The sequence below is a fragment of the Haliotis rubra genome, unplaced genomic scaffold, assembly GCF_003918875.1.
Source record: "Haliotis rubra isolate DU_JTF1 unplaced genomic scaffold, ASM391887v1 Scf4, whole genome shotgun sequence".
Classification (NCBI taxonomy): Eukaryota; Metazoa; Mollusca; class Gastropoda; order Lepetellida; family Haliotidae; genus Haliotis; species Haliotis rubra.
In genome coordinates, this window is record NW_025767079.1 from 714640 (window position 1) to 741527 (window position 26888).

A 26888-nucleotide genomic window follows, 5' to 3' on the forward strand; every position below is an offset into this window, starting at 1 on the left:
GTTAGTTTCACCTGAATACTACTCATTTGTTGTGTTTCAAACAATTAATTATTTACTGTAGTGCAAATTCTAAAAAAGGTGTTTAATTAATGCTCATGTTCATATAACTCCCATCAGGGGGCAAAATAACAGAATACGAAATTTCGATTTTATCATCCCTGGAACCAGATTTATTATGACTGACTGACTGAGTTTGGTTTTACGCTTTTAGCAATATTCCAGCAACATCATGGCGGGGACACCAGAAATTGGCTTCACACATTGTACCCATGTGGGGATTCGAACCCGGGTCTTCGGCATGACGAGCCAACGCTTTAACCATTAGGCTGCCCCACCGCCCCGATTTATTATGAAAGATTTAGTGTCTTTTAAATGATGACTAGTGCTGGGCATTTCTTAGATTAGGTGTAGCTGGTATTTTTATCATGTATATAAACTTGATCTGTGATAAGTTGTGATCTGTGATTTGTTGACACATCATGTTCAAATCTCCAGTATTATATATATCCATTGCAGCAGCATACTGCAGAGTGTTAATGGTTTAATGGATACACACAGAGGATTTTGTTTGTTGTTTAACACCAACTCGGCAGCATGCCAGGATTTTGGCAGCATCTGTAAGTGATAAAGTCTGGACGAGACAATCCAGTGATCAACAGCATAAGCATTGATTTACGCAGAATTGGGAAAGTCAGCGAAGTCTCACCACCTGATCCTGTAAGTCGCCTCCTACGACAAGCATGGGTTACTGAAGATCAATTCTAACCTGGATCTTCATGGGTAACACACAGAGGGATCTCTGGGTATGAATGTAGTTCCAATGGATCATGTTGGGTGTTGTTTGGGGGCATGTTGTATGCAGAGATGCCAACCACCGATTTTCAAATACAAAATCCACACTCCGATTTGTCTGTAAAAACTTCGATTTTTTTAGAAAATACAAACATGTTTATAAATTTAGAATGTTTGAAAGACTTTTAGTAAATATGTTCGTTTGAGTTAAGAGTTTTCTGGTTAAGTATGCCCAGAAATTGCTCCGTGAAACAAGAAATAAAATTGGTCTGGCCTAAATATGAAAAATCTGTCTCATCAGGATTGTTTTGTGTCATCCATCATCCAGTTGTCAATATCTGATCTGGGTCCATCCATTGATCATTTGGTCCATCATCTGTCCATCCTTCTTTTTCTATCATTTTCCAATCATCGCTTTTTAATTTTTCTAGGCGTTGACCTGAAAGACTTGAGCAGAAGTCAGAATGGGCAACCATCGTGGTATTAAATGGCAATATTGTTTTTACTTCCAGGAGAATAACCGGAATTGATAGAGACAGGGAGCAGATGACACTCTCCAACAGCCATCTTCTTGTCTTCGCTGCTGAGAAGCTAGGTAAAGAAAAAACTGTGTCGGATTATTAAATCCAGATGGAACATTTTAAGGAACATCCTGCAAAGAACATTTCAAGGAACATTTTTTCCTTGGGCTGAAGGTCTATTTTTGTACTATTCAAAGGGTTATACATATACTTAGACCCATGAGTGGATAAAATCATTGAATCAAGTTTGTAAATGATCACAGTATTCAAGATGAGTCTTGATATTGAACTATCTTCACTCAACAGTGATTTGTACATCTGAACTAAAGGGACCAACTATTTCATGTCCTTTATGAAGAGGAAGTAGGGGCTGCTGATGTCTTGGATTCAGTCCTCCAAAAAGAAGACAATCTCATTCAAATCTGATAAGATTAGAAATCTCAGCACATAGTATAACAGGTCACATCAGATTGACATTTCATGCCCTTCACCTTTGACCTCATCGCTGAAAGGTGAAAGAAGGTACAACTGTGTTTTCAAATCATACAAGCTCAGGGCATTTCAGGATAGCCTTTTAAAATGGAAGAGGCAAACAATCTAGGGCCATCTATGAAACATTCAAGATTATTCCTCAGTTCAGTTCTCAAATTTTGAATCAAGAATTTTGTTGAAATATTTTGTTGAAAATGTGGTTGTGAATGGAAGTTGCCATTTTGAGACTGGAACCATAAAGCTCAAGAAACTTGCTTTTCTATATCGTTGGTGAGTCAAAGTTAGTGAAATGTCTTTCTGAGCTGTAGCAAGCACTCATTAAGATCTGATTTTAATGAACCATATTCACAATTTTTTCCTTATTTATATGCAAACAGCTTGTGGAATCCTTAATAAGTCCCAGACTTTTTTGATCACCACCTGATACAAAATCCAATCTAAAAAAACAATGACAATTAATGGAACAATTACTTGTGGACATAGGGGTGGTGGGGTAGCCTAGTTGTTAAAGTGTTTGCTTGACAGCTGAAGACCCGGGTTCGATTCCCCACATGGGTACAATGTGTTAAGCCCATTTCTGGTGTACCCCGCTGTGATATTGCTGGAATATTGCTAAAAGCGGCGTAAAATTAAACTACCTCACTCACTAACTCACTTGTGCACACACATCAGACATTATTATATGTCTGGCACACAGAGTAAGCATGCAGTAGTGAGTGAGTGAGTTTCGTTTTATGCCTCACTCAACAATACTCCAGCTATATGGCCACAGTCTGTAAATAATCGAGTCTGGACCAGACAATCCAGTGATCAACAGCATGAGTATCAATCTATGCAATTGGATTACGATGACATGTGTCAACCAAGTCAGCGAGCCTGACCACCCAATCCCCTTAGTTGCCTCTTACAACAAGGATTGGCTACTGAAGATCAATTCTAACTCTGATCTTCACGGGTGTAAGCATGCAGTAACGATAACAATGAGATCTGAATTCCAGTTAGACTCAGTATGAAGAGACATGATGTAAATGTCATTCATGCAGGGGGATACTTTACATACTGACGTCAGAGCTCATGCTGATTTCTAGGTCAACCACTATCACTTTTCATTGCAAAATGAGACTGTCCAATTTGTGGACTGTTGATACTTTTCAGTGTTGTTGAAATAAATATTTTAGACTTCAACCATCATGTCAATACATCGGTACTGATTGCTAGTGTTAGGTTTATTAATTGTAGGATGGTAGTTAGTTTCACCTGAATACTACTCATTTGTTGTGTTTCAAACAATTAATTATTTACTGTAGTGCAAATTCTAAAAAAGGTGTTTAATTAATGCTCATGTTCATATAACTCCCATCAGGGGGCAAAATAACAGAATACGAAATTTCGATTTTATCATCCCTGGAACCAGATTTATTATGACTGACTGACTGAGTTTGGTTTTACGCCGCTTTTAGCAATATTCCAGCAACATCATGGCGGGGGACACCAGAAATGGGCTTCACACATTGTACCCATGTGGGGGTTCGAACCCGGGTCTTCGGCATGACGAGCCAACGCTTTAACCATTAGGCTGCCCCACTGCCCCGATTTATTATGAAAGATTTAGTGTCTTTTAAATGATGACTAGTGCTGGGCATTTCTTAGATTAGGTGTAGCTGGTACCTTTATCATGTATATGAACTTGGTCTGTGATAAGTTGTGATCTGTGATGTGTTGACACATCATGTTCAAATCTCCAGTATTATATATATCCATTGCAGCAGCATACTGCAGAGTGTTAATGGTTTAATGGATACACACAGAGGATTTTGTTTGTTGTTTAACACCAACTCGGCAGCATGCCAGGATTTTGGCAGCATCTGTAAGTGATCAAGTCTGGACGAGACAATCCAGTGATCAACAGCATAAGCATTGATTTACGCAATTGGCAAAGTCAGCGAGTCTCACCACCTGATCCTGTAAGTCGCCTCCTACGACAAGCATGGGTTACTGAAGATCAGTTCTAACCTGGATCTTCATGGGTAACACACAGAGGGATTCTGGGTATGAATGTAGTTCCAGTGGATCATGTTGATGTTGTTTGGGGGCATGTTGTATGCAGAGATGCCAACCACCGATTTTCAAATACAAAATCCACACTCCGATTTATCTGTAAAAACTTCGATTTTTTAGAAAATACAAACATCTTTATAAATTTAGAATGTTTGAAAGACTTTTAGTAAATATGTTCGTTTGAGTTAAGAGTTTTCTGGTTACGTATGCCCAGAAATTGCAAATTTCCAGGCTAAATCTAAAGATTTTCATAGGGGACGCCCCCGAGACCCCCACTGTCAAAAGGGGCCTGAGCCCCCTCTCACGCTCACCCCCAACGCACCTTCAGGGCTCGGGAATTGCTTTTGATTCAGGGTTGGCATCTCTGTGTATGTAAAAGGATAGGGGCATCAGGATTTATGACTTGGTTAATTGTCATTGTATCCCATTTGCATGGATCAATGTTCATGACGTCAATCATTTGACTGCCTGGTCAGTTTTTTCAGGCTGCATTTCTAAAGCTAGAATGTTGCTGAATGTGGCCTTAAAGTAACCAGATCTATTGAAACAAGTTACTTGTCATGTCTTTCAGTGACATTTAGAAGTTGTACATTGATGTCCAAGATATTTTTATGGATTAAACTTCAATACAATATATTAATTCAATGAACAGGTTAAGAATGACGATTTAGGAATTACTGACGCCATCACCTGGCAATTAAAAATCCAATTTCACTTCTTTAATTTGACTGAAGGGGAACGAGTCCAGAGTTGCATCCCCAAATGGGATGCCAGAATCCTATCACTGTGTTTCTAGGTTTGCCCTCTTTGAATTAGCAAAGCCATGATGATAATGCAGCCAAGACCTAAGACCAGATTTTCAACCACGTTTCCACACATGTTGGTGCTAGCCCACTGAGATACCATACCGCAGTGAAGCATGAATACCCCACTCAGACAGCTGTAAATTTAGACCGTCCGTCAGAAATCTAGCCCGGGCCGTCGGACGGGCCTTATTTCATACACTGGTGATGTACAGGTGGCAATAACATCGACCCAGTTCAAGAAAGTGAGTGAGTGCGTTTAGTTTTATGCCGCTTTTAGCAATATTCCAGCAAGATCACCGCAGGTTACAGCAGAAATGAGTTTAGCATATTGTAACAATGTGGAGTGGTGAATTAAACCCAGACTTCGAGGTGACAAGAGGACTTTTCAACCACATTGTACCCATGTAGGGAATCGAACCCGGGTCTTCGGCGTGACGAGCGAACGCTTTAACCACAAGGCTACCCGACAGCCCACAGTTCAAGTAAATACCAGCGTCAAAATAACCTCGATTATCGGCCAAGGGACATGCCATTGGGTGTAAAATGCAAGAAAAAACTGTGCAACTATGCAAGTTTAAATCAGTGTTAACAGGGTACATATGTCTGGCCCCACCGACATCTTCCAACACCCACACGTTCAAACATATAGTGAGTGAGTTAGTTAGTTTTACTTAGCTTTTAGCAATATTACAGCAATGTCACGGCGGGTGACACCAGAAATGGGCTTCACACATTGTACCCATGTTGGGAATAGAACCCGGTTATTCGGCGTGACGAGCGAACACTTTAACCACAATGCTAACCCACCGCCCCTGAAACAGTTAGTGTTTGTTGACTGACGCGAAGGGTATGGTACAAGTCGAAAGTATAGTACAAAGTCTAAAACAAAAAGTAAGACCATTATAACGGTGTTTTATTCTCTTTTGCGTTCTGGTTATCCGTTTCCCCTAATACATGTACGAATACCTTGCCACTCACCGTCAAGACAAAGACCCATGAAAGTGCGGGTTAGAATTAATAATAATAATAATAATGAGAAGTCTTATAATGCGCTAATCTCCACGCAACAAATCATGCTCAAAGCGCTAACACAAACATATATATACATCATGATGAAAAGTCTAATTCTCGAACAAATTAGTCTTGAGGCTTGCTTTAAATGCATCAAGTGTTGGGACGGTCCTGAGGTTTAATGGCAGACAATTCCATTTGCGTGCAGCAGCAATTTGGAATGATCGTGATCCAAAAGTTTTCATACGGTATGGCAGCAATTTAAGCTGTAGTTGATGAGCAGATCTGAGATCTCTTGCAGGTTCATACACAGCAATGAGATCGTTGAGATAGCCGGGAGCTTGATGATGGATAGTTTTGTAAATGAGAGTCAACAGTTTGAATTGGTCTTCAGCAACCCATGCTTGTCCAAAGTAGGACAACAGGCACGCTGACTTAATGTCATCGTATAACAATACGAGTTTGTCGATGATCTTGATGTCAAGCGAGTGAGTTAGTGTGTGGGTGAGTTTAGTTTTACGCCGCTTTTAGCAATTTTCCAGCAACATCACAACGGGGGACACCAGAAATTGTCTTCACACATTGTACCAATGTGGGAATCGAACCCGGGTCTTTGGCGTGACGAGCAAACGCTTTAACCATTAGGCTACCCCACCGCCCGAACGCAAAGGAGAATATACTACTTTATCAACTGCCAATTGACAAGACAAGGCCCCTTGCAGCAACGTGAGCATGATCTCCGAATCAGCACTTTACTGCAAAATCCATCTTTCACCATCACCCAACTCCAGTTGGGATATATTTACTATTATATTTAAAAAGTGACATTTTGAGTGATATAAGCACTCGGACTCATCAATACACACAAAAATGCCAAATGTGCTTTTTCTTGAGCCGAAATGTTGAACTGAGTGTTCTGCACGTAAACTTATAACATTTCTTGCAGTTGTGCAATACTATTCCTGAGGTCTGGGCTTTCTCATGAAATACATGTAGATTGTGTTGAAATAGAAAGTATGCAAAGTGCGCGAGTGAGTGAGTTGTGTTTTACGGCGCTTTCAGCAATAATCCAGTAATATCACGGCTGGGGACACCAGAAATGGGCTTCACACAGTGTACCCATGTGGTGAATGGAATCCGGGTCTTCGGCGTGACGAGCGAACGCTTTAACCATTAGGCTACCCCACCGCCCCATATGCAAAGTGAATGCATGACATTTATTGATATTGTCAATAAATGGAACATAGAGGAATGCATAGTGCTTAACAGTATCGATACCTCGACTTTTCTTTACTGCTCGCCATAAATAGGTGTTGGAAAAAACGTCAAAATGTGTAATGTTAAGCTTGGCTGCTTTGCAGTTGTAAATCTCCATAACTGTAGAACTGAATGCGGGATTGGAAGACACTCTTTCCAGATTTGACGATGTTGAAACAGACCCCATCAGAATGGATGTCGTCATCCCATAATTCCACTGTCAGAACATCTGTGGGTCTGGCGGAAGAGGGGACATAGTAGGAGGCATGTTTCAGAAAGAATGACTCCGTGTTTCCTTCAAAAGATATTTGATTCCTGTAGAAATGATCCCCCAGTGCATCCAGACAGTACTGCAAGAGCATGGTTGTCAAAATGTATCCGTACGTGCCTTCATCTCTCTTTGGCACTGTGAGCACAAATGGTGTAACTTGTGCACCTCTACAAATCATTGGGGAAGGAGTTGACAGTGGTTCGAACCAAATGTCTGCTTTCTTGTAAAATGATCCAAATCTTTCTTTCCAAATTTCAGGTAGAGGGAGTACCTCTGCTAAGGATCCAGAAACAAGTACAGACTTGTCTTTGACAACAGCTATTGGATGGGAAATACCAGGCGTTCTCATCAAGAGATCAAAGATGGCAGAAGACTTCGTAAATGATGCCAGTGAGAATTCAATCTCAGCTGGATACTTGGGACTTGGGTTGTACATTTCTTTCGCGATACTGAATTCTCCTGTTAAAAGACGCAAATAATTGTTCCTTCCAAGTTCCTCGACGTTTAAAAACATTACTTCTCCTGGTTCGTGTATCAGATATTTTCTCCCTTGATACATGGTCTCTTGGACTGCGACAGGGTTGACCAAATCTAGAAAATAAAAGAGCGAATAATTTCATATTATATTTTTATTAAATTTGGTTTCTAGGCTTAAGTGGGAGTTCTTATTGGAGATATTAAATCGTTTTTCGTCACTGATTCAAAACGCACAGTTACACGACGTTAGCAACTGCGGTCAGTCCTCAAGAAATCATATAGGTATAAGAATCTTGAGTACAATGTCAATATCTGGTGTAACATCGGCCAAAAACAGCCTTGACCCTCCTCGTTGGCTATCATACTTTGAATTTGACGTTGAGGTACTGCTTTCCATTTTTGATGGAAGGTTTGTGCCAGTACATCAAGATTGTGTACTGGAGGATTTCTCTGACGTATTCTGTGACCCATAAAGTCCCAACATACTGTTGGGGATCTAAGATCTGGAATTCTGACTGGCAAAGGTAGAGTTATTACCGCCTCTTGACGGCACGATTGAGTTTAGTTTTACGCTGCACTAAGCAATATTCCAGCTATGTGGTGGCGGTATGTAAATAATCGAGTCTAGTCCATACAATCCAGTGATCAACATCATGAGAATCGATCTACACAATTGGCATATGATGACACATGTCAACCAAATCAGCAAAGTCGTCAGTGAAGACGCCTTGTGTCTAGAGGATGGACATCGTAATGGGGTACAGCATTCCTACCTAAGATGTCAGTGATGTGCCGTTGACCATTCAGTTTGTGTCAGATCGTCAAAAGGTCAAGTTTACAGTCACGTGAGAGGCACCCCCACACCGTCAATCAACCCCCGCCAAACGGTACTTGCTCCAAGATATTTCGTCTATCTATCTAATCGTATCTATCTATCTATCTGTCTGTCTGTCTGTCTGTCTGCCTAGGTTCTGATCAACCTGATCAACAAAAGAAAAGAAAACTGACTTAAAACAAATTCGATTTAACAACTATAATCTTCAAAGATTTCATTTGTAAGAAAAGATCCGAGAACATTGGAAGAAGTAGATCCGTTAGCCGTGCAATGCAGAAATCGGAGTGCAATAAGGAAGAGTAAATGGGTATGTAACAGATACATGTATATTCTAGGCAATGTGGCATGAAGTGCACGTACTTGTTCGACGTTCGAGACCATTGTTTGCCAAGCCATGTGGCAACTTTATAACAGTCCGTGTTTTGGACATGGCAGTTCTGCTCATGGGTATTTGCGATGTAAGCCTGGAAGAAATTGAAATCCACCATAGTAATACCACGTTGTGCCTTCAGGAGAGTTTGTTTGTTGTTTAACGGTGCTCTCAGTAATATTCCAGCTACATGGCGGACTGACTGACTGACTGAGTTAAGTTTTACGCCGCTTTTAGCAATATTCCAGCAATATCACGGCGGGGGACACCAGAAATGGGCTTAACACATTGTGCCCATGTGGGGATTCGAACCCGGGTCTTCGGCGTGACGAGCGAACGCTTTAACCACTAGGCTACCCCACCGCCCCGCTACATGGCGGAGGTCTATAAATAATCAGCATGAGTGAATGAGTGAGTTTAGTTTTACGTCGCACTCAACAATATTCCAGCTATATGGCGGCGGTCTGTAAATAATTTGGACCGGACAATCCAGCGATCTACATCATGAGCATCGAGCTATGAATTTGGGATACGATGACATGTGTCAACCAAGTCAGCGAGTCTGACCACCCGATCTCGTTAGTCGCCTCTTACGACAAGCATGGGTTGTTGAAGACCACTTCTAACCCCGATCTTCACGGGTTCCTTAGGGAAAGGAGCTTCAGTATCAGGATGCCGATCCACAAAGCGTTCATAAGCCTATGATAAACCATAGAGTTACGACATGTCGTAATGTTACGAACACTTTGTGGATCTGGACCCTGGACACATATTTTGAAGGTTTTAATATAACGATTAAAGACTCTTGTGATAAGTATTTTCAGCCAGGTCGTGCACGTGTAGGCTTGAAAAAAGGACAAAAGTCCAATGTAACGCATACTTACTCGGTAATTCAATGAGCACGGTTACAGCGTTGAAAAACCTTAAATCAAAGCAAATTTGGGATTCGAACCCACGAACATAGCATCCTCAAACGCCTGAGCAATAAGCGGCGCTCGGGAGACAAGACAACAAGCGCAAAAACAATTGCAAATGGCAGCATCCTCAAACACGCCTCTGCATAGCTAAAAGCTCGGAAGAATTGGTAACACATGCCAAAACATCAACAAACGAAGACACACGCACGCACGCACGCACGCACCGAAAGGGAGAAAAAATAGTGATGATAGTGGCTATTTTGTCCAGGAATCAACCTGGACAACGCTCATATTTTGTAGATTAAAACTGCCACATACTATTTGCAAATTCAATGTAAATTTGTCAAAAATACCTGTCGGAATATACATTGCATTTACAATAAGGATTCCTATCAAACGAGCAAATGTCCAAACAATTGGGGTGTTTTCCCATATTTTTAGCAATTATCCATCCATATGATGTTAGGGATTCTGAAACTGTCTGCATGAATTGTAGCAAATGTCGGGAATAAATCCCAGACACTAAGCATGATGATTGAACACTTTAAGATCAGAGCTACCCCATTGGCCCTGACTTGGTATAAGCGGTATATGACTGCTTGAGTATGGTTTTACGCCGCTTTTAGCAATATTCCAGCAATATCACACCGGGGGACACGAGAAATGGGCTTGACACATTGTAACAATGTGGGGCATCGAACCCGGAGCTTCGGCGTGACAAGCGAACGCTTTAACCACTAGGTTACGCCACCGCCCCTCATAAGCGGTAACAATAACAATGGCAAGTATACTCTATGTGTTTGCCTACACCCTATACATTTACTTACCGTGACCATATTGTTGCGGAAAGGCTCATGATAAAAATTATCTGTATCCACTACAATCAAATCATCAGCCAGAAGGAATATAGAACAGGATTAGGATCTGTAACTGACTTTTATACTGGTGAAATTTGATCTATGGTGTTAAATGTTCTTAACTGGCTGTGGGCGTGTTCATGTGATGCACCAGCCAATGATTAAACAGACAGACCATAAGTTATGACAGACAGACAGAATTAGTTTGTATTATTATTATCCTGGCTTAAGAGACACTAGCATTTAAAACTTATTTATATTACATAGGTAAAAAATAAAGGTGTGGTATAAAACGGGTAAAATAATACCCGAGAAGGGGATATAGGGGGTGTGGCGGGAGTTAAATGAATCTAAAAACATATCTCGGACATTAACTGCAGTGCCTTTGATATTTTTGGACTTTTTGTCACTCATGGTTTTAACAAATAGGTCTTTGGGGTTGCTGTAAATATATGTTTGTTTAATGTCGTATTTGTTGTCTTCATTTAGTGAACATTTGGAGGGGAAGTGAATTTCGTTTTCAATTTTATTTTATTTTTTCCAAGGGTGAGGAGGGTCTGTTGTAGCGTCCAGTTTCAATATGGATGGGGAGGCTTCCACAACGCAATCTGGATAAGTATTTCCTGAGGTGTCTTGAAATTATAGTTCTGACGTGTGTTTCAGGGATGAGATCCTTTTTAAAAAGTCTATAACAACGAAGCTTGTTTCCATTTGTAAGATTTGATTTATCGTCCCAAAGCTCCTTTAACCATAAAAATGCCTCTTGTAATTGTATTTCTTTCTTCAGCTTTAACATGACCCAATGTATGGCTTCTGGCATGTTAAGTATGTTGACGATATCAAGTTGCTTGCCGATTTTCAGAACAATGTTAAAAATATAATTTTTCTTCTTTTTGTAACTTTTGTTACTAAAATTCTGCGTGATAATCCGTTAGTCTCATTTCTGTTCATCTTCACAAACCAAGCTAAAGCTTCCAGTCTCTGTTTAGTGAGACAGGATTGCCATCCCATTTCTCCTCGAACAGGGCAGTTTGATGTACAACGTGAAACTCCCAGGAAGATTCTGCAAGCTCTGTTCTGTATATTGTTTATTTCTCGGTGACCGTAAAGACCCCAAATTGGAGCTCTATAGAATAGAATGGGCTGGACAGTTGTTTCATAAAGTTTTGTGAAAACGTCGTAAGCCATGTCCCCACATCTTTAATACTTAGTTATCAATAATGATAGTGCAGGTCCAGCACTCTTGGCGATTTCCTTTACCGTATACATGTACTTCAAGTTAAGGTGTTCTCGAACCACAAGTCTAAATATTTATTTAAGCATTAGTGAAATCTAGTAATTCGTTCTGACAGGAAAATACATATTGGGAAGTTGATATGGACTTATTTCTAAAATTGGTTTTCTTGGACATACACCACGACGATGGATAAACACCAGCGGGTCAGTTGATATTCTTCTTCACCACGGTCATAATATTCCGACCCGTGAAGATCCGGGGTAGAATTGGTCTTCCGCACCTTTGGCTTGTCGTAAGGGGTGACTAACGGGTTCAGGTGGTTAGGCTCACTGACTTGGTTGACACATGTCATCGTATCCCAATTGCGTAGTTCAATGCTCATGCTGTTGATCACTGGATTGTCTGGTACAGACTTGATTATTTACAGAACGCCAGCATATATCTGGAATATTGCCGAGAACGGTGTTAAACAACAAACATCACTATTCTAGTTCTACAGCGTCTGTTATCCTACCTGACTTGAGACACCAATGGTTAATGTAACTAGCAACGTCCCACGCCGTGGGTGCACGGTAGGGGTCAATGAAGCAATTCATCAAGCCTCACTCCAATGTATTTGCCTCTACTGGAATATTCAGATATTAGTCAGACTTGTTTCAGCAAGAATCTAGAAATGTAACACAAAAAACACAACAGTACAAAATTGTGGATTGTTAGGCAATATATCCAGGTGTTGTGTCTCTCCAATGTTACTGAAGGCACTTATTTTGAAAAAGAAGTTGGGATTAAATGATATTTTGAATGTGTGATTCATTGTCATGGTGAATTTTATGAAACAAAAATTGAGTTAGCATTCACACGTCTGATTTATGGGATTGAATTTAATATGGTTCATGTCAAGTTTCAAAATGATGCATTGTGTGTCATGGTTTACTGTCATTTCTAAACGACCCGTTTTTCAAACAAAGTCCACATAACAATGTTTTTGTGTGTGACAAAACTAATATTTAAGTATATTAAAAATCTAAACTCGTGTGTTGATCACATAATTAGTTGCGCATGATACCAACGGCTGAATCGAGTTTTCCACAAATGGTTATGCACAACCCATCCTTATATGGCTAGAATTTTGCTGAGTTCTGAGTTGTAGAACTAAGACAGACAGACAGACAGACAGACAAAAAGATTGACATATTATTTTGAGAAGACTTTATAATATTCTACAACACAAAAATATGTTTTTGACAGAGAGATTTTCATAATATATAGAAAATAGACAATCTGATGAACTTCAGAACGTGAAAGAGTCATTGGTTATTTACATCGTTTTGAAAACACTCAGTAATACACACATAAAGATCTTGAAGTGAATGTAATAACTAGAACTCTGTGTTAGTCATAGAAAAGTACATGTGTTCAGTTTCTTAATAATTCCATCTATGCAATATGCCTCACTGTCCAACTTCTGTTCGGTTCCATAAAACTGCGAACGTTACAAGATGTTATCATTAGTAGATATTATGTTGCTATGTTGCAAAGGGGTGTAGTGTTCGTATCATGCTATCCTAGACAATGTTACGTAACGTTCAACGTTATAACAATTTTGAAAGTATACTTTTTTTGTGAGAAGGGGCGGTGGGGAAGCCGAGTGCTTAAAGCGTTCGCTCGTCGCGCCGAAGTCACATCCCTTTCAAAATCATCTAGAACCAGCTTTCTTTTATCTTCTGCTGTCATATCTGCCATGTCAACAAAGGGAGCTGTCTGCTATACCATGGGAGATAACTCTTGATGTAGTAAGGTTCATTCTTAAGCCTACAAGATTTGCCTCCCATGTTGAGTAAATTTGTACATAATGTATTATGCTAAAATTATCAGTATTAAGTAACAAAGATTTTCTCAATAATTTCTGGGAAAACTATATAGGCGCGGTGGGGTAGCCTTGTGGCTAAAGTGTTCGCTCGTCACGCTGAAGACCCGGGTTCGATTCCCCACATGGGTACAATGTGTGAAGCCAATTTCTGGTGTCCCCCGCCGTGATATTGTTGGAATACCGCTAAAAGCGGCGTAAAACTCACTCACTGAAATTTTCGTGACTAAACCACTTGAACCAATCGACAAAAAGCCACAGAATTTACATATAGGTTTTGACGACTTTGAGAAAAACATCCTAATGCATTATCTGTAATTGTGTACTATTAGTGTTAAATGTCCCTTGTTTTAAACAAAAGTATTATTTGGGAGACGTTTATGAGAGGTAGGAGATACTTCTAGTTATTGCCATTTTCACGGAACACAAGCATGTTGTGTTATAAAGAGTTCCTTAGGTATGTTCTGGAGCCAAACCAAATGATGCAGAGGTACCAGTGCATGAAATGTCAGACTTGACCTATTTTGAAACCTGATTCATGTATTGGGTTAGACAGTAGTGTAGTAGAATTGACTGAAACATTTTTAGCAATCTTTAACATACAATACCAATACGTGGATTTTCACTTGGACTACTTGGACTATACTCAGTGAGTATGCTTTGGAATAGCTACTTTCGAAATACTGCCGTTCTATTTCGAATAGGGTTCGATCCCAAACCGCGTCATACCAAAAGACGTTAAAATATGGTACTTGTTGGTCCCTGCCTGGCGCACGGCATTAATGGGTACAACAAGGACTAGTCGGCTCAGAGTCAGTATAATGTGTCTGAGTGGGGTATTCATGCTTCACTGCGGCATGGTATCTCAGTGGGCTAGCACTATAAAACCAGCTTAAGTCTGGGCTAGTACAAGCAGGCGCACATACACATACACACGCATGCACGTCGTGATATGAGCGAAATATTCTCAAGCACGACGTAAAACCCAATTTCACCTCACCTCACCTATTTCGAATAGAAACAACATGTAGAGCACTCATCTATGTCTGTAAAAATGTGAATATAACGAAACTCTTTTTCTAAAACTTTTGAAATGTTGTAACCTGAACAGTACGCAATGCAATCGTTGTATTATGAGTGGTGTTCTTTCTGAACTATTTTGTCATCCGTGCTGTGTGGATTTTCTTTTCAAACACTTCGACGTGTTTTGGAATTACTATGATTTTATACAACATGTAACAGCACTCATCTATGTCTGAAATTATGTGAACATAACGAAACACCCATATGTGTTTTTCTTAAAACTTTTGACATGTTGTAACTTGAACAGTACGCAATGCATGCGTTGTACTACGACTGGTGTTCTTTCGCGGGTTACTCTATGCGATCTGTGCCAGATAGATTTTCACCTTGAACTCTGTTCAGTGAGTATGCTTTGGTTTGGTTATCATTTTGAATAATACCACCGTTTTATTTCGAATAACATGGCACTCCTCCATGTCTGATAATGTGAATATAACGAAACACCCATATGTGTTTTTCTTAAAAACTTTTGACATGTCGTAATTTGAACAGTACGCAATGCAAGCATTGTATTACGATTGGTGCTCTTCCGCGGGTTACTTTATGCGATCTGTGCCAGATAGATTTTTACCTTGAACTCTGTTCAGTGAGTATGCTTTGGTTTGGTTATCATTTTGAATAATACCACCGTTTTATTTCGAATAACATGGCACTCCTCCATGTCTGATAATGTGAATATAACGAAACACCCATATGTGTTTTTCTCATTTTTTTTACATGTAACTGGAACATTACGCAATGCAAGCGTTGTATTACGATTAGTGCTCTTCCGCGGGTTACTTTATGCGATCTGTGCCAGATAGATTTTGACTTTAAACACTGGTCAGTGAGCATGTTTTGGTTTGGTTATTATTTTGAGGAATATTATGGTAAACCGTTGTATACAGAATTGTTTTTTTACTTTTGATGTGTGAACTCAAATCAACAGAATATGGTTTCTTTTTTAAATTAATTTTGTTTCTGATTTTTTTTGCAATAATGGCAGGAATATTGTATTTCCATTTAAACTTGAATGATCATGTGGGAGGGTAAATGTGCCCTATTTCTTCTTGGAACAATGACAGAGGTCAGTGTGTCTTTTTTTCATTTTTTTATATCTATGTTGTTAAATCATATATGTTCACTTTCATTTCTCAAAAAATGTTTCTATGACACACCAAAATTGGGTCAGCTATTGGCATGCCACCCTATTTTGATCAGATTTATGTTACTTGCCACTTTACTTTTAATGACTCGTTATGGCACATAAACTTGACATCATCTCTGCAAATTGCCAAGGCTTGAATAATGGAAAAAAAGAGGATTGATGTGTTCGAAAATATGAAACAACGAAAAGGTAACATTTATTGTATCCAGGATACACATTTTACTGAAAATATTGCTAAAAAAATCAAATAAGAATGGGGCTCTTCAGAAGCCCGGTTTAGTTCGCACACCAGTTAATCGAGAGGAGTAGCTATCTTATTTAGAGATAACTTTGAATTTGGAATTCTTAAAGAAATACAAGACAGTGATAGTGGCAACTTTTTGATACTTCAAATAAAAACAGAGAAAGAGATATTAAGCATTACAAATGTTTACGGTCCAAATGTAGATACGCCCGACTTTTATCATGAAATTAAAAATAAAATACTAAGTCTAGAAACTGAAACTAATATTATATGTGGTGACTTCAATCTAGTCCAAGATCAATCAAAAGATACTTTCAATTATTTACATATAAATAATAACAATTCAAAAGAAGCTGTACTTGATATGATGGATGAACTGAACCGTTATGATCCCTGGCGGGAATTAAATTTAGATGTAAAAAGATATACTTGGAGAAAACCCTTGAAACAAGCACGTTTAGATTTCTTTCTCGTTAGTAGAAATATGGAAAAATCTATCATTAGCTCTAAAATTGAACATAGTTACAGATCAGATCACTCAGTAATATCGTTAAATATTGAATTTACATCTCTTGAGAAAGGAAAGGGTTTCTGGAAATTTAACCAACAGTTTGTTACATGATCCCAAATATGTGCGAGAAATCAAAGGTATTATTAATGAGACTGTACTTCAATATCACACTCGAGACGAAGATGGACATAAATTACTAAAGTTAAATGAACAATTGTTTTTCGAAGTACTTATGTGCAATATTCGAGGCCACACAATAAAATATTCATCTCAGAAAAAGATAGAAAGAATAAAATTAGACAGTACTGACAGTGAACAGACTAAGTCAAAATTGATACAAGAAATTAATATAATAAAATATTAGCAACTTGAATGAAATAAATACAAAACAGAAGGAATTATGTTGAGATCAAAAGCAAAATGGTATGAAAAAGGAGAAAAACCAACAAAATTCTTCTTATCTCTGGAAAAACAGAATTTCTTAACAGGGCAATAACCAAGCTAGAAACTGATGACGGACAAATAAGCGAAACAAAGGATATTATCAACCATGCAAAGACCTAATTTGAAACTTTATATACCACTAAGCATGTCAAAGATGTCGATCTAGAATTCTTATTCAAAGATAGTGAAATACCTAGATTATCTGACAACGACGCCCATTCTTGAAGGCGAAATACAATACGATGAAGTGCTTTCAGCATTGAAAAATATGACAAATGAAAAAGCCCTGGTCCATCTGGTTTTACATCTGAATTCTATAAACTATTTTGGAAAGACATCAATAAATACCTAATCAATTCATTAAATGAAGCATATAGGAAGGGTGAGCTATCTATAAGTCAAAAACAAGGGCTCATAACATGTTTCCCCAAAAGAGATAAATCAAGGAACATCTGAAAAATTTCAGACCCATTTCACTATTAAACATATGATATAACTAGCCTCAGCCGTGATATCAGCAAATATTAAAAACATACTTCCTAATATAATAAGTGAAGACTAAAAGGGATTGTTGAAAGGCAGATACATTGCAGAAATATACAAGACTGGTTAACGACATTATGGATTACACAGAATATACGAATAAACCAGGACTTTTGATACTTATTGACTTCGAAAAAGCATTCGATTCGGTGGAATGGTCCTTTATCGCGAGAAATGTCTTGACTTCTTTAATTTCGGACCATCTATCAAAATTTGGCTAAAAACATTCTACAATAGCATAAACTCTAGTGTTCTTGTAAACGGGTTTCCATCGGAATTCTTTCAAAATACTCGGGGTTGTAGATAAGGTGATCCCCTCTCGCCGTATATATTCCTCATAGTAGCAGAAATCCTGGCCCACATGTTACGACAAAACAAAAAGATAAAATGAATAACGATGATTGATTTAGAATACCCACTAACTCATTTTGCCGATGATACAACTATAATTTTAGACGGGTCTGGACGCTCATTTAGGGAAACATTACAAGTACTTGAAACATACGCATCCTTCTCTGGACTTAAAATACATATTGACAAAACTAAACTTATTTGGATAGGTTCGAAACAATATTCAAGTTTGCAATACTGCAGAGAATACAACCTTGACTGGACTCAAAAGCCATTTGTACTCTTAGGCATTCTATTTCAACATAATAAAGCAGAAATGGTGGAAAAGAATTATAAAGATAAAATAATCTTTTTTGACAAAGTAATGAAAATGTGGACTCTGAGAGACCTTACACCTTTAGGAAGAATAACTATTCTAATGAGCTTGATTTTACCTACACTTAATCATCTTTTCAGCTCGCTAGCAAACCCTAAATTAGAAACAATAGAGAACCTTCAAAAGAAATGTTTTTCCTTTATTTGGAAAGGTAAACCTGATAGAATAAAACGATGTCTGATATCAAGAAAACATACCAAGAAGGTGGTCTAAAAGTACCAGAAAATATCAAGGATCAGAAGATTATTCGTACATGACTCAAAATTAAATAATCTTTTATATACTTCACAATAAGTGAGCAAACAAAACCCCATAGAAATGGCACCATTGTATCTGACTGACTGACTGAGTTTGGTTTTACGCCGCTTTTAGCAATATTCCAGCAAAATCACGGCTGGGGACACCAGAAATGGACTTCACACATTGTGCCCATGTGGGGATTCGAAACCGGGTCTTCGGCGTGACGAGCCAACGCTTTAACCATTAGGCTACCCCACCGCCCCCCATTGTATCTGAAGACACATTATATTCCAAAACTCATAAGCCCATTCTGGAAAGACGTATTTGAAGCCTGGTCTGAATTACAAGGACAAAGTAAATATGATAATGACCATCTCAGCAGACAGTACATATGGGCAAATGATAAGATAACAATAGGGAGAAAACCAGTAGTATATTACCACTACCTACAGTCAAATGTAAAATATATAAATGATTTCCTAAAAGATGACAATACATTTCTTTCTTATAAAGAATTAGTAGAACTGTATGGGGTTAAAACAAATTTCCTTGAATATACAGGATTATTATCTTCATTGAAAACATATTCAAAACAGAGTTCGTTCAAAATTAATATTCAGAAAGATTTACCTTTTATTCCTCCTAATTTGGAAATACTACTCAAAGCTAAGAAAGGTTGTAGCATATTTTACAACAGGCTTCTTCACAAGGAAGCTATAAACCAAAAACTGCTTTATCAAAGTAAGTGGGAAAAAGAATTGAACATGAATATCACTCTTAATCTATGGAAGACACATAATTTTATACCCTTTCGAGGATCATATAGTGCTAGGCACAGATGGCTTCAATACCGTATTCTCCATAGGATCCTTACAACCAATAAAGATTTATATAAATACAAACTAATAGAATCACCACTTTGTACATTTTGCGATGTTGAAATAGAATCTATCATTCATTTATTATATGAATGCAAACATGTCAAAAAGCTGTGGCAAGATCTACTAGAATGGATTGAAAATGAAACAGACACCCATTTGAAATTAAACACAGAAACTATTATTCTCGGATTCATAGAGAGAAGAAATGATGTACTGAATTTCATTTTCATATTAACTAAAAAATACGTATATTCTAGAAAGGTAGCAAACATTGTACCTTCTCTCGCTGGTCTGAAACCAAAATTAAATTACAATTACACAAATTTAATGCATACTCTCACTGCAAATACGACACTTTTGTTTCATTTTGGTCGTCTTACCACAATCTATTTACATAGATAATGACTTTGTAATTTGACTCCTATATAATGCAACAAATATGCTGACTTGTTAAATGTGCATGATATGCTGTACCCAAATCAAAAAGAAATAAAGTGACAAAAAACAAAACAAAAAACCATACAATACCAACATATTATTTCATAAACTAAAGGATAATTATCTGAAGTAACTATAGAATTACGAAAGAATGGGTATCCTTGAATTGCTCTCTCTAATCAATGAAGACACGATGAGACTTTCACAGGTAGACAGATGTCCTTGCTGTAATGGTTCAACAACGTTTCTATTTCCATCCATTTGACTGAGCTCACCTTACATTTTCATTTTTATATTTAGGTTAATAAATTCCTGAATTAATTTGACATTTTGGCAGGGTAGCCGACAACCCATATGTTTAAGAATGAATTTCACAAATCGCTTCATTTTCATTTCATTACAAAGTGGTTGTTATGTTACAACTGAATACCAACATTAAGGCAATTTAGTGAAATACGGAAGGTCTCGCAAGGTTACAGGATAGTCGATCCATTTCCCTCCATCTTGTGTCTGTCCCTTTAGTTCATCGCGCCATCTACCGGCAGGAAGATAAATTCTTCTCATTGTCGCCCCTTGTTCCACAACAGGTGCCACCAATACGTCATCACCGAGCAGAAACTGATCATCCACAGTCAGGGCTGCTTCATCTGTGGGCGCTATCCACCATAGGGGCCTCATTATGGGGTACCCTGTGGTGACAGAGTCATTCGCTAGACCTATGATCTTATCAGCATACTTTCCATGCAGCTTAACCATGTCCTGAGCCACTTCTAGCACGGTGCTGTTGCTGTATGCCCAGGGTTCCAGAGAGAACTGCATGAGTGGCATGAGGGCATTGGCTTGCACCCATCTAATAAAAAGCTCAGGGTCTGGGTAGGCGTTGTAGCTATTGCCTCCAATGTAATCAGCAAGAACAAATGGATACCCAAGTAAACCAAACATCAAGCCTGACGTTATGGTGGATCTAAACCCTGCTATGAATGTCCAGGTTGAGTACTTATCCAGCATTCTCACCATGACGGGGAGGTTTTGAGTTCTAATACCTGTTCGAACTTCTTGCCTTTTCTCTGTCGTGTCGCTCTGATAGGCAGCTGTAGCATACAGACGTGTTAGGTGATTGCGATTCACAAAATCTTTCTTGGCTTTGAAGATCGGAGGCAAGTAATTCACATCACCTGCATCAAATTTAAATGAATCAATTCCGTACGATGACTTTAAATGAGAAACTTCGTTCAGGAACCACTGTGTAGCATCTGAGTTACTGAAGTCAATATGCCCAGCATTTTGGCCATTCCACCAAGATGTCAGAGCAGGACTCTCCTCAAGTAGATCCTGGATCATCCACCCTCTGCTGGCCAGATAGGGGAATGCTTTGGCGTTGATGTTGATGAAAGGATGAACCCACAAAGTGACGGAAATGTTCTGACTGTGCATTGCATTCACAAGGGCCTTTGGATCGGGGAATGTAACTGGGTCGAAATCCAGGTCACCGTATTTTGGGGTCCATACATCATCAATTTCAATTTGAGATACAGGAAAGTTATGCTTCCTGATATCATCGACAAATTCCACTACTAATGACTGGTTGATTTTTGTTTTATATTTTGCCCACGTTGACCAAATCGGTGCACGAAATAGCAGGGGACTTGGAGTACCTTCTGGCTTCTTGATGTATCTGTCTGACATAAGTTTATGGATACTCCTCACATCCGGAGCGGTACACACTGTGTAGTTCAGCTCTGGTAGATTGACGCCACCACTTGAATACCAATATTCATCATACTTAGCCTGAAGACAAATTTTATTGTCCCCAGTGGCGTTGATGCTAACAAACAGTGGAATGTCTTCCTCAACATAAATTCCATGTCCATCTGAGTTAAAGAACATCCGTTCCTGAACAGGACCGTACTTGTCTTCGTTGATGTGATCCATCGCCAAGTAGGGTTTCATGGCCATGGCAACCTTTTCCAGTGGCCAGAGTTGTTCTCTGAGCTCGGAACCACCATACCAGTGACTTTGTCCCAGCTGAATGCAATCAGTGAGGACCTCTGTGACGCAGCTAGTAGCTGACCACGTCACATCCACACAGTCAGAGTTCTTGTAATGGTATTCTCGTATTGTCAGATCTGCAGCCTTGGGGACCTCAATGCTGAGAGCATTTCCACGACGTTGTATTGTAGGTGATACTGATAGAAAGTCAGTTCCAAGTTGTGTCACAAGGGCACTGCGGCCATGAGTGTTTTCCAACGTCAGTTCCATAGGCTGAACGGCAACGTCAACGGTAATATGTCCAAATTTGTATGCTGGGTTGGCTGAGTCATCGCGATTGGTGAAACGGCTTTGCTGGTTTGATTCCACGGTTCCATGAATGATGGCAGCCGCCAGAAGAAGTATGCACGATAAACTTGGTGTCTTGGGAAACATTAAACGATCCATATCACGGCAACCTTACCCTGAAATTAAAACAACCCAAACCAACTGGTATTTAATGGTGAATAGGAAATGCCAAGTAACAAGTAAAGTACGCCAAATAAACAACTTTCTAGTCAGGGGTTGTAGGATACCGTATATAATTGTGCCATGGTTTCAATTCACTATCGCCAACTGAGCGTGTGTGATTATGAGTTTAATAGGGTGTTTGTAATGTTATATTCTGTACACAAAGGTAAACACACACATGTATTAACTGTCAGCTGACAAGACAATGATTTTATGGGTTATCATCACGCTGAAAGCATCGGTTTCATTCAAACACATTAGTACAAAGTATGACAACGATGTCTTGTCTCTCTCTTTAAGTTATATCTTGAAGATTGTTCAGAGCTGCGTAAAAGGCATAGTACTCTCTCACTATTATTTGAGTCTAATGCACAAATAGCACACACAAAATGAAAGCTTTAATGCTATACTCACGTTCCTATGTCTTATGGACGCCCGAGGAGATAAGACAAACGGATCAAGCTGTGACACCTGTTTTGTCACTGAGAAATGGGTCATTTTTTACACAAATATGTCAAAGATAAGCCGTCTCTTTTGCTAATCTTCAAAATTATTCAAGTCGTACCTTTAAGATTTTCATTCAAGATAAATAAACGACAAATACCTATACTCCGTCGTTGTGAAGTGCGACAGATGTTGATGCCATGTAAAGAAAAATATCTCACTTAAACATTTCAAATGTTACGAAATAAAACACCTATAACCTATACATGATGATCGGAACGTCCCTTTTCAGATGCCAAAGAGAAGCCTATTCTTCTCAAGGAAAAAAATTACTTAATTATTCTATTTGTGACCACTCTTTCATATAAGCTGCTGTGAGTAAAACTAAAACGCATTTTTTTTTGTTTCTGGAAGAATCTGGTTTTGCATTGTGAAAGATATTGGATACCTTTGGTGAATTGGCAACATCAATATTTGCATTCATCAAATTATTTGCGTGGATAATTAACATTATTTTTTGTATCATCACCTGATCCAATTTTCGCCGCAAACAATGTTAACAGGGTTTAACAAGGATATTTTCTGATAAACCCACTTTGTAGATTACTTGACAGGTGCTCTAGCATTATCTTTGTCAGTCAAGTAAATTGTAGGTGGAAACTGTTAGCTTGGTCAACAGATATATCGACTACAGTTGGTTCAAACTGAAAGGGTAAACTCTCAGAGAAAGGTCAGTTCATTTCCAACAACTTACATTACCATTAACACACAGAGATGCAGCAGTACACAATTACAATTAATTTTCCATTAATGGGGATCTATTGAACCTGTGTTTTTCAACAACCATCTTGAGATTCAGTTGTACGTGTACGACGTTTACATTAAGAATTGTCAAAATGTCAGAAAATGTAAGGTACATACCATTTAACATTCCTTGAGGTGTTTTGTGAAAGTACTGGGACAAGCTATTTTCCAGTTTAACTGCATCAAAGTTATGTTTAATATTCACACAAACACGCACGCACGCACGCACGCACGCACACGCACACACACACACACACATAAAACAACTAAAAACAAATGTCTTAGATAGTCATTGCAATTTATTTTGTTTGTCCAGGTGCTGTTGGCATTCATGATGGTCTTCACTGAACATCCCAGCATTCTTTTTGTCCTTGTGTCCTCATTAGCAGCAGGTGCTTGGGGAACGGGCCACGAGACCTCACCTGCAACCAAGGTACAATTGTAGTTTAAACACAGCAGGACATTGCAAAGTATGGTAAAACAGAACCACTTGCATTGGAAATCAGAGTAAAAATTGGAAAAGATTATGAATATAGAAAAACGTATTACAATGAATATGTGGATACATGACGTCATGTCCGTTAAGGATGTCACAAATCTGGAGTAGACTTGCACCAAGTAAATGGCAGTTTGCAAATGTGATTTATTTGGATTCTGATCTGCCAAGGGAAAACGGGTCCATTAGGATGAACAAGTAATGTCAATTCAAGACAAGGTCTCTTCTTTCTAGATTTAAGAAGTGCGATGTATATACACATTTTCACGCTTGCAGGTAATAACATATGCATTTAAGAGCAATTGTCTGTTTGTCTCCAGCAACCAAGGTGTGGAGTTGCTAAACAGTCACTGTTTTGACACAATACTGACATAAATTCACAGAATGTCTTTGCTAAAAACCTATTACGTAGCATTCAAGCATAATGTTTTGGGTTTTTTTCAGGGCGAGATATTTGAATCAACTTGGTCTGATGTCCACAATCGAATGTTTCATATTGGGAAAATTACAGTTGACGTTGGAAAAGAGTCCACAATACTGAAGATTAAGGACAAAGACGGACGCTATTTACTGAAAGGCAATCTCGGGATGCATTCTGTCAACAAGCTGGTCCATCAGAGTAATGACAGCACATATTTGATTTTCAAAGAACCCGGGTTGTCAGATCTGAAGGTTAAGCATTACCAATATCACGACAACGACTGCATTGATGTGTCATGGCGTGCCCTATCCTGTGTAACTGAGACTTTTACTGACTGTTTCCCCTTTGGGGACGCACACTGGTATGGCGGACCGGAACTCCGGCTCCAGCGATGGCCACTGGAGAAAGTCCAGCATGACATGGCTCCCTATATAGCTCAGGACACCCTCGCCACTGGTGATTATGGACCTGTCCAAGAGAGAATCTTCTTCTCGTCAAAAGGAATAGGGATCCATATTGACGAAGATGTGCCTTTGTTCGTCAGTATTAACGCAACTGGTGATAACATGTTCTGCTTTCAGTCAAAGTTGGACAACTACTTCTATTTAAACAGAAACAATTCCTTGCCATGGCTTAATTACACGATATGCACAGCATCTGATGTAAAGAGTATATATAGAGTGATGGCAGACAGATACATTCAGAAACCCTCAGCAACGGTTAATCCTGATCTGTTCAGAAAGCCTATATGGTCTACATGGGCCGAGTATAAGCTCAGATCAACCAATCTGAGGTTGTAGCATTTGTAAGTAACATCAAGAAAAATAACCTGTCAATATCTCAGGTTGAAATTGATGACGACTGGACGGTGAGGTATGGTGATTTAGAGTTTAATGAAACATCGTTCCCTGATCCCAAGAATCTTGTGGACATTATGCATAGGCAAAACATTTCTGTGACATTGTGGATCCATCCTTTCATTAATATCGACGCCAAGGCATTTCCTTATCTGGCAAGCAAAGGATGGATGATTCAAGATGTGTCTGGAGCAAGACCTGCACTGACGTCTTGGTGGAATGGACCGATGGCTGGACACATCGACTTCAGCAATCCTGATGCGGCGCAGTGGTTTCTGGACGAACTTAACACACTCAAGACAACATATGGGATTGATTCTTTCAAATTTGATGCAGGCGATGTAAACTATTTGCCACCAGTATTCAGATCACACCAGGACTTTGTCAATCGGAACCATCTGACACGACTGTACGCTACTGTTGCCCAGCAGAGTGACAAAAGTCACAGAATAGAGGTTCGAACAGGTGCAAGAACTCAAAACCTTCCTGTCATGGTAAGAATGTTGGACAAACTTTCAACGTGGACTCTGGATGATGGGTTGAGGTCAATAGTCACGACAGGTTTGGTGTTTGGTATAATCGGGTATCCATACGTGCTGCCTGATTTAATTGGTGGAAATAGCTACCACAATACCCTTGACCCTGAATTATTTATTCGCTGGATACAAGCCAATGCCCTCATGCCTATGATGCAGTTCTCACTCGCTCCATGGAAGGCCGATAATGCAACTGTTTTGAAAGTAGCTCAAGATATGGTGCAACTCCATGAGAAGTACGCCGACAAAATGGTTGGTCTGGCCAACGACTCAGTCACCACAGGGTACCCCATCATGAGACCCCTATGGTGGATAGCGCCGACTGATGAGACAGCCCTGACCGTGGATGATCAGTTTCTCATCGGGGACGACCTCCTTGTTGCACCCGTCTTGGAACAACGGGCCACAACCAGGAGAATATATTTACCAGCCGGTAGATGGCGTGACGAACTCAAAGGAAAAATAGTGGATGGTGGTATATGGATCGATTATCCTGTAAGTCTGCAGGACCTTCCGTACTTTACAAAAGTAGAGTAGAATCGTTGGATGATTTTGTTCTGGCTTTGTAATGATCACGAAGGAATTAAATTCTGTTTGATTATTAGCAATATCTATTGATAATTTTTAGTTTGAAAAACACGAGATTCGTATGGAACCAGACTGGGATCCATGTCCAGTCCGAATTGCTGCAGAGGCGACAGCTGGATTGGTGAGTACGTCTCCATGACGTGCCCGTTGTTTGTCATCAATACTGATTCTTCGATTACCGGCGCTTCCTGACTTGAACCTGGTATGTGTACATTGT

At 39.2% G+C, this 26888-nt stretch overlaps 2 protein-coding genes across 2 annotated transcripts; one reads left to right on the plus strand and one right to left on the minus strand.

The window, feature by feature from the left end:
• Window positions 1–19811: 19811 nt before the first annotated feature.
• LOC124287242 (myogenesis-regulating glycosidase-like) lies at window positions 19812–23016 on the minus strand. The gene is made up of 2 exons (XM_046723742.1): window positions 22940–23016; window positions 19812–22479 (listed from the first exon to the last, which is right to left on the minus strand). Exon 2 carries the CDS (start codon window positions 22460–22462, stop codon window positions 20462–20464), a length of 2001 nt encoding a protein of 666 aa, XP_046579698.1. The 5' UTR covers window positions 22463–22479; window positions 22940–23016; the 3' UTR covers window positions 19812–20461.
• Window positions 23017–23611: 595 nt separating this feature from the next.
• LOC124287244 (myogenesis-regulating glycosidase-like) lies at window positions 23612–26687 on the plus strand. Its single transcript, XM_046723744.1, has 3 exons — window positions 23612–23699; window positions 24090–24206; window positions 24714–26687. Exon 3 carries the CDS (start codon window positions 25625–25627, stop codon window positions 26618–26620), a length of 996 nt encoding a protein of 331 aa, XP_046579700.1. The 5' UTR covers window positions 23612–23699; window positions 24090–24206; window positions 24714–25624; the 3' UTR covers window positions 26621–26687.
• The last annotated feature ends 201 nt before the right edge of the window (window positions 26688–26888 follow it).